Source organism: Cricetulus griseus, chromosome 4 (genome assembly GCF_003668045.3).
Source record: "Cricetulus griseus strain 17A/GY chromosome 4, alternate assembly CriGri-PICRH-1.0, whole genome shotgun sequence".
NCBI classification, from domain to species: Eukaryota; Metazoa; Chordata; class Mammalia; order Rodentia; family Cricetidae; genus Cricetulus; species Cricetulus griseus.
This window is the reverse complement of record NC_048597.1, coordinates 182,762,142-182,780,269: the sequence shown is the minus strand read 5'-3', so window position 1 is coordinate 182,780,269 and position 18,128 is coordinate 182,762,142. Positions and strand designations below refer to the sequence as shown.

The 18,128-nt window shown below is 39.9% G+C and overlaps 1 protein-coding gene across 3 annotated transcripts in view; it reads right to left on the bottom strand.

Moving 5' to 3' along the window:
* Positions 1-18,128, bottom strand: part of Aldh1a2 (aldehyde dehydrogenase 1 family member A2) — a 75,757-nt gene that overhangs the window by 24,451 nt on the left and 33,178 nt on the right. Inside the window, exons 1-7 of one of the 3 annotated variants that reach the window (XM_035444457.1) lie at positions 14,628-14,655; positions 13,795-13,901; positions 13,127-13,267; positions 11,021-11,150; positions 3,386-3,447; positions 1,244-1,372; positions 1,022-1,135 (exon numbers count right to left, since the gene is read on the bottom strand). In XM_035444457.1, coding sequence (XP_035300348.1) covers positions 1,022-1,135; positions 1,244-1,372; positions 3,386-3,447; positions 11,021-11,150; positions 13,127-13,267; positions 13,795-13,901; positions 14,628-14,655 — 711 coding nt within the window. Of the gene's footprint in view, positions 1-1,021; positions 1,136-1,243; positions 1,373-3,385; positions 3,448-11,020; positions 11,151-13,126; positions 13,268-13,794; positions 13,902-14,627; positions 14,656-18,128 lie in introns of those variants that run through there. The other 2 variants (XM_035444456.1, XM_035444458.1) reach the window with 2 other exon arrangements.

Sequence of the window (18,128 nt, the reverse complement as noted above, 5' to 3'; positions counted from 1 at the left end):
TTGAGCATCTAGTCTCTAACAACATTTGAAAACTCTTTTATCATCTGAACCGGAATCAAAGACATGCTGGACTAGCAGATTTGTGATGATCGGGGATCTGTAAGCCACAACTCATATTTTTCTTGCTGTTTTTGATATGATTTACTAGATAAAAACAGTCTTTACATTTTTCACTATCAGGAAAAGATAAGAAAATTTTGCCATACAAAAATGACATAGAATTCAAATTTCAGCATTTATGAGAAGTTTCACTTGTATACAGCCTCACTCACTAGTTTATGTGCATTATGCATGCTCTAAGCACCAGTGGGCCTACAAGTGGAGTAATGCAATGGAGATCATATTGCTTGCAAAGTCTCCAGCATGTAGTACCTGGCTGTTCACAGCAAGCTTTGCTGACCTCCTGCTCTATAGCATCCCTATGTCTTACAAGGCAGTCAGGTACCACTTACATCTACAGAACCTGGCAACATGGAAAGAAGGGAAAGTTGTCCCTGTATTCTTGACTACAGACTAGTTCAGATTTCCATTCTGTCCTATAATCTTGACTGAAAGTAGTGTCCAGAACCCCAGCCTCTGATGTAGTTTTTACACAGACAGAATCACAAATAATCAGCGTGCACCTCTGCTTTCACACTCACTGGTGTTCTAGAAAGGAGACTGATGTTGTCCCTTCAGGGGCCTGGGTGCTCACTGGGGGTGTGGAGCCTAGGGGTACTATTTGCAGCATTTATTTATGTATTTATTGTGTATATATATGCATACATACATGTGCACCAGAGAACAACCACAAATGTCTATCATTCCTCAGAAGCAATGGCCTTTATGTTTTGTTTTGTTTTCTGAGCCCAAGCCCCTTCCCTGTTTTAAACTTGCCAAGTATCCCAGGATGGCTGGCAAGCAACCCCAGAGATCTGCCATCTCTACCTCTCCAGTGCTGAGATTACAATATGCACCACGACACCTGCATTTCCATTAGCCTCTTCATGGTCATTCAGCCCGTGGTCTCTCAGGTACTTACCTCAGTAGAGCCTGTGAATGCAATCTTGTCTATGCCAATATGAGAAGCTATTGCTGCCCCGGCTGTTGGTCCATACCCTGGCAGAATATTGACGACTCCAGGTGGAAAGCCAGCCTAAGAAACACAAATTGGAGGATGGTGTGTGTGAGTATCCCCTTTCAGGCTGGCTTGGCTCTGCTTCCCAGGTTCCACATGGAGATGGTGAGGAAACAGTTTTCCTACCTCCTTGATGAGGGCTCCCATGTACAGTGCACTGAGTGGTGTCTGTTCTGCTGGCTTGATAACCACTGTGTTACCACAGCACAGTGCAGGAGCAATTTTCCAGGTGAACATCAGGAGGGGGAAGTTCCACTGGAAGGGAAAAGCAAGCTTAATAGATGGGGGAAATTGCTTCATTACTTTTTTTTTTTTCAAGCTGTGACTTCTCAGATTTTGAAAATTGTCCCCACACTGCCAAGTGTAGACCGTTGGGATTCTGATGACATCACTATGAAAAGAATAGCACTGGCCTGAAAATCTCTTTCTCGCTGTTCAACGTATCATACTCCAATGATCCAGCTAAGAAAGCTCATGCTAAATGGGAGTAGGGAGCCATTTTTTTTTATTTTTTGTTTAGCTTTACTTTTTATTTTGTTTACTTATTTCTAAAATTGGGCTTTGTTCCAAAGTTTTAATATGTGAATTTTCCCTTTAAATTTAGGATTTTTACACCAAGATTTTCACACTGGCATGGAAAATGTTTTATGTATATGAACTAGAAACTAAAATTCTAGCTATCAATGACTTTAAAGAGAATGTGAATTTCAATGTGGCATATTTTTATGTATTGTCATAAAACTATACATACAACTATAGATTGTATAAAGTGTACCTACCAACAAGTATGCAAAAATCTTATCAGCCTCCTTCCTACTGCAAAATACATCCATGGAAACCAAACCAAAGTATCTTTATGAATATATGAACATGGCGATTAACATGGTTTAAAGTGATTTTAATAGAATATTAAGCTCAGGCATGTTGTCATAAGCTCAGGCATGGACTCCTTACTCTTAAGTGTCATTGATAATTTCATTAAGGAAGAAAACAGCACTCCTGATCCCCTGGCTTCAGCCCCTGACCACACTGTGTTTGTGCCTGAAGCACCTCAGCTGCCATCCTTGAAGGATTCTCACTGGCTCTAGCAAGCTGCAAAAATATACAAGTGTCTTGCCTTCACCAAACACCCAATTTCTTTCCCCCTTAGTTGTTTATAAACTTAGGAGTCCTCGGTGATGTTTTAATTCCATCTACAGTGTGTAAATCTTGGAGGCAGTAATTGGGGGAGGAGGGCTGACAGGCGCTCTTGCCTTGTGAGAGAAGCTGTGGCACTGAAGATCTGGGAAGAGCAAGAGGGGCAGGTTTGATGGTTTGATGCTCACAGAGAAGGTGGCAGACAAGGGGGGGGGTGCATGTCCTGAAGGGAGGAGAGGAAGAAGTTCAACCAAACCTTTCTCTTTCCTTTCTTCATTCTCTAATGAAGGTCACGGATAAACCAGATCTTATCGATCATCTGAACAAATATTAATAAGCCCCTGGGAATCTTTGATCCCAAATTCAAAGATTATTCTTGAATCAGTCCTTTATGTTTCCTTTATGTTTTCCAAGTGAAAACTTCTTGCCTTATCTATACTGAGAGTTTAATGTCAGCACCCTCGGCCCCCTTCCGGCTGAAATCCCAGCCAGAACTGTGAGATAGTACTGTTAGGAGCTTGGGTGACGCTTTGTATTGTGCCAAGGGTGTGTATGGGAGAGAGTGAAGGACAGTGTTTAATGTTCCAATCCAAACACTAGTCACTACATCTATTTTTCTTTACAAGATAGAAAACAGCCCGGAATGGTTTCAATTTTGACTGTGATGTTAACTGTACTGCTGTGACTTCTGAGGCATCTTCTCTCTAGATTCTTGTGAAAACAGACAGTGGGAAGGAAGGGATTTAGAGACCCATATAAAACAATATGCTAGAAAGATGAGTTGCCAATCTAAAACACAAACAAGCAAATACAACCCCATATTAGTTTCCCTGGAGCAGACAGACATTCATAACCAAGGGTGGGTACTCATACACTGTACTTTGCTTTGCTTATTTTTATCAGGAGAATTCCATGACTTGAGAACTCAGTTCGTGGTAATAGGCCCGAAACTCTATTCATCTGTTCAAATAAGCATTTACAGGGAGGCTGTTAGAGATACGTCAACAACATGAGCTCAAGATTTTCTTCCCAGTAATGGAAAACATGCACCACCAAGGACCATGTTTTATGTGTCTTTAAGAGAACGGGGCCAAATGAAAATAAATACGAAGTGTGAGAAGGCGCACTCACTGGGATGATCTGTCCACACACTCCAATGGGTTCGTGTCTCGTGAAAGTAAAATAGTCTCCATCTGGAAAACAAGAAGCACGGTCACTCCACAAAATAGTTTAGGTGGGAGGGGGGATTCAGAGGGAGGACTTAGGTGTCAGTGAGAACCAGAAAAGAAGTTGAAGCACATTCTACTCGCTGTGCACCAAAGCTGGCGCTTGGTATGTGTTCATGTGGGGGCGGCTGCAGATAAACCCACCACATGAGCAGAATGCCCGAGGAGAGGACATCTACAACTAAATGAAGGCCAGGAAAGAGGAAACTTAAACTCGAACACATTAAAGCTCAACTTTATGTTAAAGATTAACACATATAGAATAGTTAGCTGATTTAAATGCTAACGTACCTCAAGCTTTAAAACAGCTCACTGGATATTTTTCAAAATTAAAAGCCATTAAGCAAAATGCTATTGAGCACAGTTTTTATGCTGGGCAGCTGGACAATGTGAGGAAGAAAAAGTAAGATATATTCCCTCACTCAGTGCAGTTGCCACAGGCACTACCTGGTTCCTGGGGACACAGGCAGGTCCAAAGTCCCACCTCAGTGAGGCATGACAGGAGGGTGCCCTTGTATCCCTAAGGGCTTGGAGGAAAAGCTCAAGAGACACTGACTGACCAGCTTTGATTATCTTGTAGGATTAGTAGGTACTTCGAATAATGAATGACCTAGGAAATGCAAAACCAAATTCTTCAGAAAAATGCTGCTGCTTTTTTTCTGGGTACTTTAAAAGTTCATTGAGCCAAGCCTTCTGTTGCAGGCCTCTGGTCACTTCACCCGTGGTTTGTTTGTCAAAAGCAGCACCCCTAAACCCCAAGGAAAGTGAAGCTCCAGCTAGTACTCAGGGAAGCCTGACTATTGGAACTGGGGATAAAGGTGGGGACAGGAGGGTGTGGGTGAGACAAAGATAAATGACTCATTAAGTTGTTTATCTTTGTCTCTCAACACTTCTTAACCCACTGACGTTTATCACCCAGGGTTGTTTTAGCTAAGTTCAAAATTATGGTTTTTTTTTTTTAAATAAAGTGTTTTTCTGCTTCTCTTTCTCTCCTTCCCCACATCCTCACTCCCACCCCTGAGCTCTAGTCCTCCTCCAAATTAGCTACTATCTATTGCCTCCATTTCTCCAAGGAACTTTCACTTACAGGACAGTTTATGTGGAAACCTCTCACCACAAGTGTAATCAAGCTATTGTCTTGTTCTCTCTCCTTTCTCATGGAAAGCTAACTGTAACTCAATAACAGTACCACTGTGAACTCTCCTGAGGGTCATCAGGTGGCTTTCCACTTACACTGTTGGAGGCAATGCGAAGGATAACACTTTATGTACCTCAGTTTATCTTTGGGATTTCTTGGTTAAAGTGTATGTGTCTTTAGCGTTTTAATAAATGTTTGCCAAATCATCTTTTTTATAAGAGTTATAGACGGTTCTAACAACATGTTACAGTTTCTACTCTTTCTTCAGTTTTCTGAATTTTGGCCAATCAGAAAGCTGGAAAATGGCAACTTGTTTTGTGTTTAGTTTTGAATTGTGTTTAAGGGTATTTAAGGATGAACATACTAAAACCATTTTCAATTTTTCCTTAAAATTTAAAAGCTTTGCCCTTTTCCTATTGGGTCCTTCATTAGTTTAGTTATTTGAGGAACACTATGAATGTCAAGGTAATTACATCACTGCCACATCATTCATAAACTTTCCCCAATCTTCACTTTGTCTCTTGGGCTTGTGTAATAGCCCAAGAGCCTAAATGAGGAAAGGCAGGCATGCTTTGTGCAAGCAGGACAGGGAGCCGATATGTAGCAACTACCCATAGGATGACAATATTTAGTCCAACTGGTAATTTAAAGATCAACTAAACCACACCAACTCTGTATGGAGACAACACATGAATCTTGTGTGCCAGCACAAGTCACCACTGCCCATCAGTTTATCACCCTGTGGAATGGGCTTCCACGAGGAGCAACAATACTAATCAATACTCTATAAAATTCCATTGGCAAGGAAAGCTCCCATACTAAACTATAATTTAGTTAAGGTGATGCACTCAAGTGGTAAATACAAATCACTGAATGGAGTGGGGTGGGGGAGGCGATCATTGAGATGAGGGCAGATTGCTGCAAGAAGTAAAGGGAAGATGAATTGAAGAACACAATGTTTATTTTAGCACAACGGGAGGAAATGGGTCGTTCAGAGCAAATTCACTAGTTACCTATGTAAGCACAACACAGTGATTCACAGGTTTCTCCATCTCCATCCTAAATATGCAAGATTGTAAAGGTATCATGTAATGTTGAAAGCTACTGAAAAATGAGAGTAAGGAAAGAAAAATATAGACAATAGCTTTATAAGCTGATCTCACAAGGAATAAGCCTGACTTGATAGTGGTGTCCTAAGAGAAACTTAGGGAGAATAAAGTGTACTTGATAATCTGTTCATAGATTTGACACACAGAGTGAAAAGCTGGCACAGAAAGGGTACTGACTCTTCAAGTCCTCACAGATGGTTTTACTAAGTTCTAAGAAAAGAACCCCTGGGTCTCTTGGCTCTTGAGCTTTTCTCAAGAGAACACTGAGTGGAAAGAATGAAGAAAGGGCCCTGGATCCTGTGAACTCAATGGGTGCTCCGATATGTCCAAGGGACATCGCCAGTTAGCCAGCTGTGATTTCTGGAACACAGGAGAGATGTACCTTCTACTGGGTCCCTTGGGGAGGACTAATGGCACTTAGAGGCCGCTCACAGCTATCAGGACTCACAGCAATCAGGGTCACCAGAGGCCAGTTCTTTGGGAGACAACTTCCTAAACTTTTCCAATGTCACTAGCTCTATCACTTGCTTGATCACTCCTTAACAATGTACACAGAGCTGTTTGCTGGCCTCATTTCAAGAAAAATTACCAAGTAACAAGTTTCAAGGTTCGGTAACATTTTTTCTTCCCATATTCTTTAAGTCTAAGAATTAAAATAAATCAAGTCTATTCACTTAGTACTGTATAGAACTAATTTTCAGGTTACCCATGCTGTCTAGATGCTACAAGGTGCCTCTCACACTACAATGCTCAAAGTACCCAGTGATATTGCTGAATACATTCTGAACCCTTGAATCATGAAGACTTTAAGAACCTTACAACTGGATATCCCATTGGGCTATGAACTTGGTTGAGCAGTGCATTAATGTCTGCTGAGTATGCATACACAGTAGGTACATTAGGAAAAGCCTTTGTTCTAAAGGAGAGCACAGAATACGTCTCTTTGATACTTGTGAAAATTGAGCCACTTCCCTACATCCTTTGTTGGGGATTTAATAAAATTACACAGGGGAAGAGGGAGGAGAGAGACAAAGAGATAGAAACAGAGAGATGGAGACAGAGAGATATTAACATTTAGTTAATTGAAAGTTTAAATATTTGGGTAATTCCTTCAAGGGAAACATTATTTTTAAAGGCAGAAACTATAAATGCTTTAAAAACTTTAGTGTAGCTTTTATTCTCATATTCTGGCACATCTTGCACATAAAATAAAATCTTATGATTTAATTATAGTCAAAAATCTTAATGTGTCAGAAACTGACATAAGTGATATGAACCTCATGCTCCCCGTGATAACAACCATTGACATTTCATGACTTGTAGCAAGTCTCCTATAGCCAGTAACAATAAAATGAGTTCTTTTTAGTAACATAAGAATCTATAGCATAATGGACACCATCTTCCTATCTCTAATATTCACACAGAATTACTCTGGGTTTGGGTAGGGCATTTGACTACATTAGAATTACTCTAGAGGAGTAATTCTGAATAATTAAATGATTAATTAAATAAATGATAATTAAATTAATTAATTATTCAGAAGGGGAGAAGGGGAGGGGGAGGAGAACAAGAGGACTGAGATAGAGGAGAATAGAGGAGGGCAAGAAGGAGATGCCTTGGTAGAGGGAGACAGTACAGGTGTGGAGAGAGGTATTGAACGGGGGAAATGTTAGGGGATCCACAGGGATGACCCCAACTAAGAATTTAAGCAGTAGTGGAGAGGCTGCCTTTGAGGCCCTTCCCCTACAATGAGATTGATGACTACCTTGGTAACCATTCCTACAGCCTTCATTCAGTAGCTGGTCGAAGCAGAAACAGGCACCCACAGCCAAGCACTGAAGCATACCCATGGAATCCACTTGCAGGGAGGGAAGAGGGATGAGTAAAGGAGCCAAGATGGTGTTGCAGAAACTGGCAGAAACAGTTGACCTGACCTAGTGAGAGCATGGAGACCCTAGTTGTAAAACTGGGGAACCAGCATTGGACCAAACCAAGCCCTCTGAATGTGGGTGACAGCTAGGAGGCCAAGACAGTCTATGGGACCTCTAACAGTGGAGCCAGTGTTTATCCCTAGAGCAAAAGTGGGCTTTGAGAGCCCATTCGCTATGGAGGGATACTATTGTAGCCCAGATACAGCAAGAAGGGCCTAGGCCCTCCCCCAAATGATATGATGGACTTTTACAGTCCCCCATGGAGGGCCTCACTATCCCTGAGGAGGAGGTGGGGGGTAGAGGGTGGGGTGGGAGGTTTGGGGCGGAACATGGGAGGATGGGAGGGTGAGGGAATGGGGGGATTGATAAGTAAATATGAGTGCCTCTAAAATAAAATTTAAAAAAAAAGAGAAAGCAACTAAAAAAACAAAAAAGAATTACTCTGTAGGAGTAATTCTGGATAATTAATCAATGATTAATTATTCAATAACTAATACTTAATTATTAAGTAAATTATTAATTGATAATTTGATGAATTCAATAATCTGAGTATTAAGTATTTAGGCCAAAGCATAGAACTATTCCATTCTGTATTCTAGAACATTCCAGTGTATGTAAACACCATGCAGAGTTGTCTGATCATTTTGCAACAGTGGCAAATTCTTTGGGTGCTTATTCAAACAATGAAACTACATCAGCATGAAGTGGTACTAACACTATTCCTTCCAGGAGTCTACTGGAAGATTCTAAGAAGTGATATTACATGTTCCAGAGTCTTCCATTAATAGGACTCAGATCTATAACTATTTCATTACACAGTCTTGAAAAAAATTTAGCTTACTCTTCTGTAATTGGTTTCTGTGTCTATAAAGTGAGATCAGCCTTATGGATCTCTTGGGTTCTCCAAAGTGTCCTCAAGAGGTTCCTTGTGAAGAGCTGACTTCACTGCTTCTTGTCCCCATCCATTCAGCTCCTATATCTACCCCAGTTCTTAGCAAGTGAGTTCAGCAAGTAGCCCTTACTCTCATTATGATTAAACAGAATTTCAGATTTCACCCATGCATTCACTACTGACAGTACCAGAATGAGCTGACTGAAGCCAAAAGCTTAGGATCGATCATTATCTGCATTTTTTAAAGCTCATTCTTCAGTTTAACAGGTAAAACTGGAATGGAACAAAAATGAAACCTATATGACCCAGGTAGTTTTTAATCTTCACTATATGCTGACATATACCTTATAGATCCTGTTTTCCTACTTAATATAAAATCAATAAAATCAACACTCATTCAGAGGAAACTAGAGCACCACAACTCCTCTTTCATGATCAGCAAACTGTAAATAACTTTAAATTTGATTCATCTTCCATTGCAGGGATGTATGGGCAGGAAAGGAAAAGAGGACTCGATATGAGTTACAAAGACCAACAAGGAGAAGATTATACTACTCAGGGCTGCTACAACAGAAGAGATAAAAAGTGAGCAAAAGGAAAGTATCCAATAAATCGAAGTAATGATTATTATTAATCATCATAAGTAGGAGTTGCCACAGGATGGTTAAAGCACAGGATTTATGGTTAAAGAAAATTGCTCCACTGAGTGCTAGGCCAGGAAATAATGGATAGTGTTATAAAGAAAATAGCACCAGACCCTTTTCGAATCAAACTGATATTGCAATATTCTGCAATAGCAGCTAATTGTGAGTCTTGAATGAGAAGGGCAGTGGGCGAAACTCCCTTGTTGGAGGAAATGGCATCTTGTTGAAGGTTCCAAAATAAATAGTCATCTCTTCTCCCCTTTCCAAAGCCTTTTACCAAAAGGCTGTCATTCGAGAAGACAAACAAGGTAGATACTTGTTCTCTACACTTGATTTCCCATCTGTAGTCAACATACAGAAAACACAGTGCCATTATTCTTAACACAAGTTCTGATTATTAGACCTGAAATTCACTCGTCAAGTGACCTTGTTGAGACACTAAGTTATTAGTATCTCATTAGGCACACATTCTTTAATTCCAGTTTGTTTTACAGGATCACATTGTTATCAGATCTTAAATGTGAAAGAACACTTAACATGTTCAAGTGTTATGGAGATAAATGTTCACTATTTCTTGTGTTATAATGCCAAACAAAAACTGGTAATACATAAAGACCACATGACCTTCCTAAATTCTGGACTTCAGTATGGAAAAACAATCAACAATGAAGTTGATAATGAATTATGGTGTTACAAAGGACAAATGTGAATGGCTCAACCAATCTGAGAATAAATATCTAAGTAATTATCACCTCTCTCACCCCTCAGGAACCCCCTGGCTTAGTCTAACTATACTGACCACCATGAGGTGGATCCTTGATGGGGAGGTCCTTCTGTGTATATGTTTGTCTTATTGGTTGTTGAATAAAGCACCGTTGGCCAATGGGGGAGCAAGATAGGTGGGGCTAGCGTGAAGGGTTACACTCTGTCCCTGGACACATGGGGAAGGGCCCGGGACCAGCACAGGAAGACTTGGTGGACTTTGCAGAGCCCCCGTTGAGGGCCCTACCCTGCCTGGGGAGTGGCGGGTGGATGGGGTGGGGGGTAGGTTGGGGGTGGGGGAGGAGGGATGGGGGTGAGGGGAGGGAGAGGGAGAAGGGACTTACATGTGAAACAAGCCTGTTCCCTAACTAGAACTAATAATAATAATATAAAAAGATAGGTGGGACTAGGAGTTGAAGAGAATTTTGGGAAATGTAGGAAAGGTACACAGTCACCATGTGATCACCAGGAAGACAGGATGCATTCCTCCTGCATCCTCGATCATATAAGTCTATAGAATATATAGATTAATAATTATGGTTAATACTTAAGACAGAGATAGAAGATAAGAAACCCTAGTCTTTGGCCAGCAGCATTGTACCTAATATAAGTCTCTGTGTGTTACTTGGGACCTTAATGTGGTGGTGGGGCTTGGGCAGATTGGCGGAAAAATTTATCAGATCCTCGTGTCCACTTCAGTTGGTTTCTTTCCTATAAAATTTCTTCCATCCAGTAGCTAAAATAGATCCCCTTCTGTTGCGTTCCTTTCTGTTCCAACACTTCAATCCTGAGGGTCTTACCTAGCTAGCTCTTAGTCGCTAATCCCTGCATAGCTATTCCCCAGGTGACTGATAAACGAATTTAAGTGGTCCTCCACACTTAGATCTATACATGAAGAGAGGGACATTGTCAGGGTTAGTGACATATTGTTTGACCCTAAGCTTGGTTCAAACTGCCACTAGTGGATCCATATCTGCATTGTGTATGGCGGTTTTTTGTGTTTGGTAAAGTATTTCCAGCAGTGCTCCACGTTTCCCTTTTTGACATACTCGTGTTTCACATACCAACAGGAATGGTCATTCCATGAATTTTATCAGCCCAGCCTGCATAATACCGCAGGGTTTTGATGACTCCCTGCAAATCGATGTAAAAAGCTTGCAGGAATGGCTTGCCACCATTTAGGGATTCCATGGTCTGTAGGAAAAGAAATAGAGAAGAGTTAAGTCCTCAGAACTTTGTAGTGATACACTGTAGTGATTCTGATTCTACAGAAGAAGAAACAAGGAATAGAGGGAACCTGGCTGGGTATGAATGGTGATGCACACTTGTTCAATTCCGCTTTCCCAAACAGGAAGGTGTGCAGTCCTAACAGACTTGCTTTAGTTACTAGTAAAATTCCACAATGGACATACACATGCTGTCCTTGTGCCTGTGCGTTTTCCTTATCCACTGTCCAGATATATAAACACAACGCTTCTTTAACTGATGATAAAGAAACGCTCTGCTTGTCAAACCATCTTCTGTTATATTAATGGTCAGAGCGGCATGGGGATCTTTCTAAGAGTGCACTAGTAATCCGAATCCACAAAGAGAGGCAAGGATGTCGGTTTTGTATGCATTCAATGTAGATATAAAGTGTTCTACACAGCTGCCAAGACCCCTGCTGAGAACTGAAATATTCATGGTGCATAGCAAGCTTATTTATTACCACCAAATAAACAAGATCTCCTCTGGGGAAGCCCAGACTTTAACAATTTAAAGGCTGGTTTTTGTAAACATTTATGTTAACAACCATTATCTATTAAGAGTAAAGTATCTGGTCCATTTATAAAAATAGCAATAATAAACAGCTCTACATTATAAACATTATTTTAATGACATGTTCCTAAATTGATTAAGTATGTTACAAAAACAACAACCACTGAAACAAAGAAGTCAGACTATTTTCACTTGAGACACACTAGGCTGTTAGAAGCTTAACAAATGGAATGAACAAAAATGGACATTTATAATTTCATGTTTCTCTGCAAAAGGACATTTTATAATATCCACTGATATAAAATTGTTTAATTACTGACAAAGCTAAAGCTGAAATATTTTCCATTCAATGAAGTTAAATAATGCTATTACTGATGGCACAATTTGCCCACTTATTCCACAAAATGATGAAGCTCGTTTTCAATGCTACTGGTCACGCTACACTGGCTCACTTTTATAAAAGACGATCCAATCATTTCCTAGTCCTTCTAAGACCATTTGTATGTTCATAAATTAGACAACACATTCTCTAATGTAGTTAACTAACAAAGAGCCAAGGTTTAAGAAACAGAGAAAAAGTGGAGTCCATAACCAGTTGAGGACTATCCAAGGATGGTTCCCTGACATACACTGCCTACATTCCTTTGTGGTCTCTAGCCTTATAAAGTCTTCATTATAAAAGAACTATCTATTTAGAAAATTCCTCTTTTTACTTAAAGTATTTGGTGTGTGTGTGAGGGGGTATGAGCGCACAAATACAGATGCCTGGGGAGGCCAGAGGTCTGATTCCCTGGAGCTGGAATTTCAGGGATTCATGGGCTACCATATATGCTTGCTGGGAACCAAACTCAGGTCCTCCGGAAGAGCAGTCTGTACTATTAACTGCTAACCCAACATTCCAGTCCTCAAAGTAACCTTTATTTTAGAAAAACAACCAAACCCACCAGATCAGAAGATACCCCTATGCATGTTGGGAGTGTGTGTAATAGTTCTAATGAAAAGAAATGCAAATTTCTCTCTCATAAATCTAAAAACTGGTATAACAGAGTAGAATGTATGAGAGTCCACATCCTTCTTTTCCTAAATGATTTACAAAAAAAGCCACTTGGCATTTGTCTTTTACAAACAGCCTGGAGGTCCTGTTTCTTGATGCTTTTGTTTTGCTTGTTGAGTGGATGTGTTTTGCTTTGCTCTTGGGAGGTGTAAGAAAATGAGAAAGGAAGATCCTTAGTAGTGATGCAATACTATGGCTTTTTTCTTCAAAATGACACAAAGAGCTTCCCCAAAGATCTCTCATGTTTCATATACTATACACTTCCCCAGCTCCCCTGCCCAACAACACTTCACAGAATACATTCCAGTTGAGTGGTCATTTTGGAGTAGAAACATAACTGCTTTCTTGGTTTACTTACTGCAAGAACAGCCCTGTCCCGTTCCACCAAGTCTGCAAGCTTGTCCAACAAACGTCCTCTTTCAGAAGCATCCATCCTTCTCCACACTGACCCAAGAGAGAAGGCCAGGCGGGCTGCCTGCACTGCCTTGTCTATATCCACCTGTTAAAGATGAAGAGGCACAACCGAAGAGAAACACTCAATAAGACAAACTACCTGCTGTCATCAAAGAAGTGATGCTTGAACCTAAGTGTAACATCTAGAACACATACCCACTGTTTTGCTGTTGGTGGTGGTTATTCCACAGGGGATTTTCTTTTTTGTTTTTTGTTTTTTTTTTTTAATTACAAACTGCTTGGCCTATAGCTCAGGCTTATTGCTAACTAGCTCTTACATTTAAATTAACCCATTTCTACTAATTATATGTATAGCCACATGGCCGTGACTTTTACCAGCCTGTTGGTGTCTTGTTTCTTGGACAGCTGGCTTGTGTCACTGACTCCACCCTTCTTTCTCCCTGTATTCAGTTTGACTTTCTTGCCTAGCTATAGTCTGCCTTGCTACAGGCCAAAGAAGCTTCTTTATTAACCAAGGAGAGTAACACATATTCACAGTGTACAAAAAGGTTATCCCACAGTATTTATTGAGACAGGGTTTCTCCCACAGGGAATTTTCTAAGCAACACATACCTTGTCTGCTTCTTGAACTTCACACACTTGCTCCCCTGTGGCTGGATTGCAGACAGGGAATACTCTCCCACTCTCTGAGTTCTGCCATTCATTGTTAATGAAGATCTACAGGACACAACAAAATGGGATATGAAATATGGGAGCTCAGAAGCCAGTCAGTGGTTCAGCAGTATGAAAGCATAGTAATACTAGTTCTATATACTTATTGATATGGATGTATAGAATCTGAAGTGTTGAAAGACCTTCAAAACAATATCAAGTCCAGCCTCACTCCTAATGCAGGAGTTATTGTCTCACGACAGTTGCTTCATCCAAAGAAGTTAAGTAGGAATCTTAACTTCAACGAACATGTCAACCAGTTAGCGTGTCCTTCCACCAATAAACACAGAAAGATAGAGCGTCTTGTGTACAATCCCATACCAAGGCTAACAGTATAGGTAGTCTAATTTCTGGACATTATCTATAGAGGTAAAACCCTGGGTTAAAGTGATAGTCATTAGGACTTTCCTACCACTTTCTCTGTTGGCAGTCTCAGGGAATCTTCAAGGAACCTGAATGGTTCTAGAATAAGCATTTTCCTAATTATAGTCAACTTCTAAATTAAGAATTAACTATGCCACCTAGTCTAACTAGTGAGCTAAGCAAGTCGTAAGCCACACGTGTTAGCAAGACCAAAGAACCTCTAGAACTTTCAAACTGGTCTAAGATTTTATTAGAGGCATGTTTTTCTTACATTTGAAAAGGATTTTAAACAGTCCTTCCAAGTGTTCCGTTCCTTAGCCTTTCAAATAACACCATGGTCTGCTGAATGCAAATTTAGTTTTTAAGTTTTCTTGTGAAGTATATTTCTAAGGATTGCATGATTTTATTTCTTGGAGGTTTTCTAAAGTCCAAATAGAAAATCACTTTTTAAATAACTTTTAATATCTGTTTATTCTGTGCCTATTGGTATATATTCATGGGTGCCCACTGTAATACATATGTGGAAATCAGAGGACAACTTGTGGGGGTCTGTTGTTTCTTTCCACTGTGGAGGTTCTAGGGATCAAACTCAGGGAGTCAAGCTTAGCAGTTAGTGCCTTTATGCATCAGAAAAAAAAAACCAAAACACCTTATATTTTAATAGGATAAAACTCATTTTCTTGCTATTAGCATTTCTAAATCCATTGATCATTTTAAAAATATAAGACAAACTGCAGGAATTTAAAGTCATCTCACTTTCCCTGAATCTTGAAACATTGTGCTAATTCATTATCTTAGGACTGATTTCAACATCACTCACCAAAGAGTTCCAGTTAATGCTTAAAAACATAAAAATAAGGAAACAATGAAATCATGGGATTTTATAGAAATGAGTAAGTCACCAACCATGATTACAACTGTCTTTCAATTTTCTAGTTACACTGACTCCACTCAGATATTCCAAGAATCAAGAAAACAGTTCAGAGGCATCACCTTAGTCATATTTTTTAAGCTTTTACTGAACACAGTTAAGAATTCAGAATTAAGTTTATTTATCAAGGGATAGAGGAAAATTAGCAGAGAAAGACATTTCATAATTGTGAGCTCAGAAGGTGGAGGCAGAGACACAGGCCCACTTTGTATATTTTGGTGGGACTATAAAGGGCTATCTAGTGAAATCTTTAGCTAGGAATCTCTAAGATAAATTTTCTCAAACTCTAATCAAAGAATCAGCTTGTGGGTTTAGCTCAGTGATAGAATGTTTGCCTCATGTTCATGATCCCCAACCAACAGTGCCCCCCCAAGAAAAATAAAAATCACTCGGTGGGAAAGGTTTAATTATTTGATATAAGAAGTCTACTAAGACACTGGGCCATCTTGTTTTAATAGAAAGATACTTGATGATTCTTTTATTCTTAGTATGTCTATGAGTAAAACTACTTGATACAACAGTTATAAAACTAAAAAGGAAAGATTTTTAATTATAATATTAAAAAGGTTGTCATCTCTCTACAAAATGGTGAGCCTTGGAACTTCTCCAGAAGGCCTCACTGTGAGGACACAGGGACAAGAAGAACCAGAGCACTGACCAAGTGCAACCGGCAGAGCTGTGTTTAAAAATCTGGAACCAGTATTTCAGAGGAGGGAGATGTTCCAGACTCACACATGGTGGCTGCTTTGCAGGTGACTGTGCTCACAGGCAGTGTTCACCTCAGTTAACTGTATGACACCCACGTCAGTAAGGAATAGCAGTTTCACTCACCAGGCCTCCGCTCTTACCTTGTTCTCATCATCTCGTTAGTCTCACTCTAAAGTTTTCACAAGTAACTGAAAATGTAGAATCTTGCTAAAATATTAGAAAGGGTTCATCGGGATCAGACAGTAAATGTGACTACTCTTCTTGGCATACAAAGTGTTGATATTATGAAGGTGTTCCCATTGTCCAATCCTGGGCTCTAGCCCTCCTTTGTAGTCCATGCTCAGTGTCTGCACCACTCCTACTTTGCTCTGTGCTACAGTGTCTCTTCCTCCAGATCACCAGGTCTACTTTACTTGGACTTAAGCTGCTAGTTTCAGTGTTTCTATTTTTATTTCTACATTCTTCTTTGTTTTTGTTTGTTTGTTTGTTTGGTTTGGTTTGGTTTTGGTTTTTGGAGACAGGGTTTCTTTCTCTGTAGCTTTGGAGCCTATCCTGGCACTCGCTCTGGAGACCAGGCTGGCCTCGAACTCACAGAAATCTGCCTGCCTCTGCCTCCCGAGTGCTGGGATTAAAGGCGTGCACCGCCAATGCCCGGCTTTACACTCTTCTTTGTTATTAAAAATAATGATAGTAACAGATATTACCCATGGAATGACAAGGGAATCTGATGATATTTACGATATAGTATAATGAATAAACAAATAACAGGCAAAGTTCTTCACAGTCAAATACCAGGAACACGGGCATTAGATGTTCAGCATCTGTTATATATCTCTACTGCAGGAAAAAAATCAGTGGATGGTGAAACTAGTAGGAAAATTTTTAATGAAAATTTGGATATTCCTTTATTCATTTCTTAAGAATCTCCCTTCTATACTTAATTCTTTTTTTCCTTTTTTATTCAAATTAGAAACAGGCTTGTTTTACATGTCAATCCCAGTTCCCTCTTCCTCCTCTCTTCTCCTGCACCCCACCAATCATCTATCCCATCCCCTTTCTGCTCCCAAGGGAGGGTGAGGCCTTCCATGGGGGAATCTTCAAAGTCTGTTATATCATCTGGAGGAGGGCCTAGGCCCTCCCCCATGTGTCTAGGCTGAGAAAGTATCCCTCTATGGGGAATGGGCACCCAAAGTCCATTCATATACTAGGAATAAATACTTATTCACTGCCAGAGGCCCCATAGATTGCCCAGGCCTCCTAACTGACACCCACAATCAGGGAGTCTGGGTCAGTCCTATGCTGGTTTCCCAGCTATCAGTCTGGGGTCCATGAGCTCCCCTTGTTCAGGTCAGCTGTTTCTGTGGGTTTCTCCAGCCTGGTCTTGACCCCTTTGTTCATCACTTCTCCCTCTCTGCAACTGAATTCCAGGAGTTCAGCCTAGTGCATACTTAAGTCTTTCAAAGAGAAAACTTAGCAAACACCACCTCGATCCTGTGATCATTTGATCATCAATCATGTGATCAGAAGTGTTGAGACAAGCTGACATCTGTCCACTCCTGAGAGACATGAGATTTCCTCTTCGGTGTTTTCCCCCAAAGACACAGCTTGAGTTTAATCAGGACAAAACCCTGGCTAATCTAAATTAAATAACACCCAACAAAAGAAATGGCCCATACTTTTCTAAAGTGTCAATGCCATAAAGGGGGAGAGCACCAATAAGGCACAAAAAATGTTTGCATCATGTCACCATGGACTAGCTCCTGGACCAGAGGGAGAAAAGAACAAGAAAGGAGATAGTGAGATAATTGATAAAATAGGATTAATGCTTTAGAGTTAAACACTAATATTATACCAATGTCTACTTCCTGATTTTTAATATTATACTATGTAATATGAGAACATCTAGAGAATCTGGGTGAATATTTAACACCAGTTTTTCACATTTTTTTATCTTAAATAATTTAAAAAGAAAAATGTTGAAAGTTATGAGTTCTCTTTTAGTGCCTATCTCTATCTTTTTTTTTTTACTATAAAATGTCAAAACAAATATTCTGAATGAAGAAATAAATGTTGCAACACCTTCCTTTTTCCAAAGCATCCTTTACATATGAGTTTGTGGAAACTAAAATAACTCAAAGTCTAACTTAAAATATTGACCCATGTTGCCAAAAATGCTTAATTCAAGGTTTTTCATGTTATTTCAACTCAAAGTCTTATTAATGAAAAGTAGGAA